The sequence below is a fragment of the Lactuca virosa genome, chromosome 5, assembly GCF_052849685.1.
Source record: "Lactuca virosa cultivar CGN04683 chromosome 5, Lactuca_virosa_CGN04683_v6, whole genome shotgun sequence".
Taxonomy (NCBI): domain Eukaryota; kingdom Viridiplantae; phylum Streptophyta; class Magnoliopsida; order Asterales; family Asteraceae; genus Lactuca; species Lactuca virosa.
The window spans coordinates 408,242,495-408,246,169 of NC_136430.1; the positions used below are offsets into that span (position 1 = coordinate 408,242,495).

The 3,675-nt window shown below is 33.3% G+C and overlaps 1 protein-coding gene across 1 annotated transcript; it reads right to left on the reverse strand.

Annotated features, from left to right (window-relative positions):
* Positions 1-1,164: 1,164 nt before the first annotated feature.
* LOC145115907 (transcription factor ORG2-like) lies at positions 1,165-3,451 on the reverse strand. Its single transcript, XM_079052265.1, has 3 exons — positions 3,052-3,451; positions 2,487-2,858; positions 1,165-1,502 (listed from the first exon to the last, which is right to left on the reverse strand). The coding sequence occupies exons 1-3, from the start codon at positions 3,382-3,384 to the stop codon at positions 1,416-1,418; spliced, it is 792 nt and encodes a 263-aa protein (XP_078908391.1). The 5' UTR covers positions 3,385-3,451; the 3' UTR covers positions 1,165-1,415.
* Between the last annotated feature and the right edge of the window lie 224 nt (positions 3,452-3,675).

Sequence of the window (3,675 nt, forward strand, 5' to 3'; positions counted from 1 at the left end):
TGTACAAAAAACCTAGGAAGGGATCTAAGGCTATAAATAGGGCCTTAGCTTGAAGTTTCGCCAACCCTTCTTCCTCCCCCTCTTAGGGACAATTTCTAACCCTCTTAGGGTTTGTGAAATTGACCAATCTCCTAGTTATTTTTATTTCACTCTTTGGTGTCATTGGGTGTGATACCATTAGAGGGATTCTGGTTTGATTCCTTTCATCCAAGCAACTTCATGGGTATCAAGTACTACATAAGAGGTATGCTTTTCTTCTTTATATTTTTAATTTCTTGGGTAGATATAATTAGCATGAAACCATAGATCTTAGGGTGCATGTACACTTAGGTATATCGTAGTTTCGATTTTTCCGCTACCTATTTAGAGTGTATTTGATGCGTATATAATCTAACAATGTCGTGCCTGAGTAAATGTCTATGTTGCTCGGTATAGTGCATTCTTAGTGATCGATCACAAGGTCAGTAGTACATGAACTTGTGTATCAAACCAAGTGGTGATGTGTTGCGCTTGTAGGCCTTGGCGCATAAGTAGTTTTAGGTTAACAAATGTATATAAATGGATCTCCTTGTACGATTATAACCCTCAATAGACAGCATGTGTTTGAAAACACATCTACAATTAATAAAATTGTGTGTCTAGTTCTTTTGTAGATCAGTCGATCACTCTAATCGTGTGAATCATATTAATTTCTTGTGTTTTCTAAATTTTTCTTCGCGTCTTAGTTGTGTGCATGTTAATTGTGGATCATAACAATTTCATGACTTAAAACGACACACATCTACACTTGAGTTTAGTTGTCTTTAATTGTGTTTGTAGGGTCTAGCATTACCACGGAATATAAATGGTCAATAGGTTGTGAGCATTTGAAACGTTTATAATGATTTGGACATGCAAGCTCTATATCTCGGTTTTACAATTTCTAGTGTCAAAATGAAAAACACTTAGTATTTTAGTGGTGGTGCATTTCAATATTGTGTAATATTAATAATATATATGCTCGTTGAGAGACCTTAATCGGTTGCTCCCTGGAGGATTGTGGGGGTTTTGGGTGAATGTTTTGATGGGCGGTCACCCCGCGGAGGTTTTTGGGTGGTTGTTTTGATAAGATGGTGAAAGAACGTACATACTCTTAGTAGTTATAAAATTTTGGTCAACCACAAATATGAAATATGAGTCATACATTACCAAGTTAGAACGTAGAGATTCAAGTAACAATGTCACGCATGCATGACGGATTAGTGACGATTTTTTTTTCTATCATTCGCTGTTGATTCTATTACTCTACACTAATCTACAAAATGACAAGCTACAGTCATGATGATCTACTTGTTGATCGTTACATAACTATGAGAAAAACTAAAGCTTGCTAATTGGGATTGCTAGATGTATATACTTTGTATAGCCTATGCTAATTAGAGTAAAAGTCGATCTGATAGTTGGTGGAAAGAGCTAAGCTTCTCCATCAGCCTTTCAGCGTCAATGTCATTATCACCTTGCACCTGTTCAACAGGACAGGATGTTGTGTTATTAACTATTTCTATAAAATATTAGTTATAATATTATTGAAACAAATGATTGGCATTGCGGCCGAACAACAAACCTATGACATAAGTATGCTTGATCCAAATAGCATGGCCACAATTATATAAATAATCATAAGGTTTGAGATGTTAATTTGTGTTGAGCAGTTAAGGTCGTAAACTGACTTATTCACATTGTTTGTCGATAAAACTAAAATCATGCTTACATATACATCAACCCAGGTGAGAAATTTTCCTAGAAGCAATGACCTAAGGACATAGGCAATGCATAATTAAATGAAATAGTTGAATGAGGTCAGATGTCTAAATGACATTAAATGAATTACACTTTACCATTGTAGTATGCATTGAAGATTAATGGATTTAGAATTTAATTGTCATTGAACTCTTCATGAGAAAAAAGAATGTTTTAATTTTTTTTTAAAGTATACTTCATTAGTAAAACTTAATAAAATTAAATGTATTGTAGAAAATTTTGATAGAGTTATATGAAAAAAAAAAAAATAGATAGATTGGTGCATCCATTCAACTCTAGAAAATTTAATAGATTATAGAACCTTCTTTTATATAAATAGATAGATTGCATCTTGAAAAGATACCCGGCCATAGTACTTTGATTTCACATTGAAGGTGGCCTTAAGCGAAGATCTTTCACTCGAGTGTAAAATTGAAGAAATCACTGTAATTATGAATTATGATTTTTTCATAACACAAGAAAATGAATATTAGGGTATATTGAGTTGCTTTTTATGAATTATGATGCCATAGTTTATATAAAATGTTATAGCAAAATACGCTCATATATTTTAAGATCAACAAGATACATGTAATTATAATATAGATATAAAAATTTTATGAAAAGAATAGCCATATATTAAGGATGAATTGAAGTGAAATAAACGCTTTATTTGAATTTTGTTTCACAGAAGACCACATATGTACCTGAATATGCAGAGTGCTTAATGCCATCTCTTCCCCCGAACATTTGAAATTCGTCGCATTGAGCAAAATAAACCCATCTTCTTCCTGCTCTAAGTATTCCAAAACCTTAGACAAGAAGACAATCTCTTTCCTCTTGCTCATATGATCATCAGAGGAAATCAGTTGTATGACAGCTTCTGTGGCTCCTAACACTCTTACCGATGAAACCAAGGACGATTTTTGCATCTTTAGCACTTCTCGACTCAAATGAGCTTTTGATGATGAATACGATGAAAGCTTTTCCTTTTTATGTTTTAATTTCTCTACTTCCTTTTGTAGTTCGGGTATGTACTTAAGTGCGCGGGATACTGTCCCTGGGATACTTACTTTTTTCTGTGGCAAAAGAGAATTATTAGTCTAAGCCCACTGAATAACTAAGTACCCACAAGAATTATGCTATATGCAACTAAAATATCAGTCATGTGTTATATAAGTAAGTTCATCAAGATTGAGAAACGGATTCTAATTATATTATCTATTGTAATTTTCACTTTCACATATCACAACAAGTTAGATATTGAAGCACCTTTTGATCACTGGAAATGGGTAGCAGTGAACGAAGGAAACCATATAACTCGTTCACCCTCTTACGACGATGTCTTTCACTGGCATTATGATTGAGCTTCTTCACCATAGGATTAGCCAAATAGCCATTTACAAACCCACCAGAAGAATTAGAATTTTCAGCTGAAAAATCATGCTGGATATCTTCATATGTATCAAAATCAAGTAAAGATTTACATGAATTTGCTTCAGCTTCTATAGAAATATCATTGCAATCCCGTTGAACATTATTCTGGATAGGATCCTCTGAGGGCCATCCGTAGGTAGTTGAGAACAGAGGGGATAATGACAACATATTTTTCTTTCTTTCTTTTCTATCGTAGGGGATGTTTTTGCAGGAAATTTTTTTGGGGAAGTTAGGATGATGAGTTTGGTATATTTATACAATGGTAACGCATATCCTCTTGCATTATTAAAGTGAAATTTACATCATCTAAGAAGTTAAATGGTCCCCATATTAGATCGCAGATGCATTTTTGTTACAACTACAATAATATTTTCCAGTTCAAAAAATAAATTCTTCAAATTTAATATCAGTGAATAAATATATCAAATATTAATTAATTAAGGAATATATCTGCTAGAT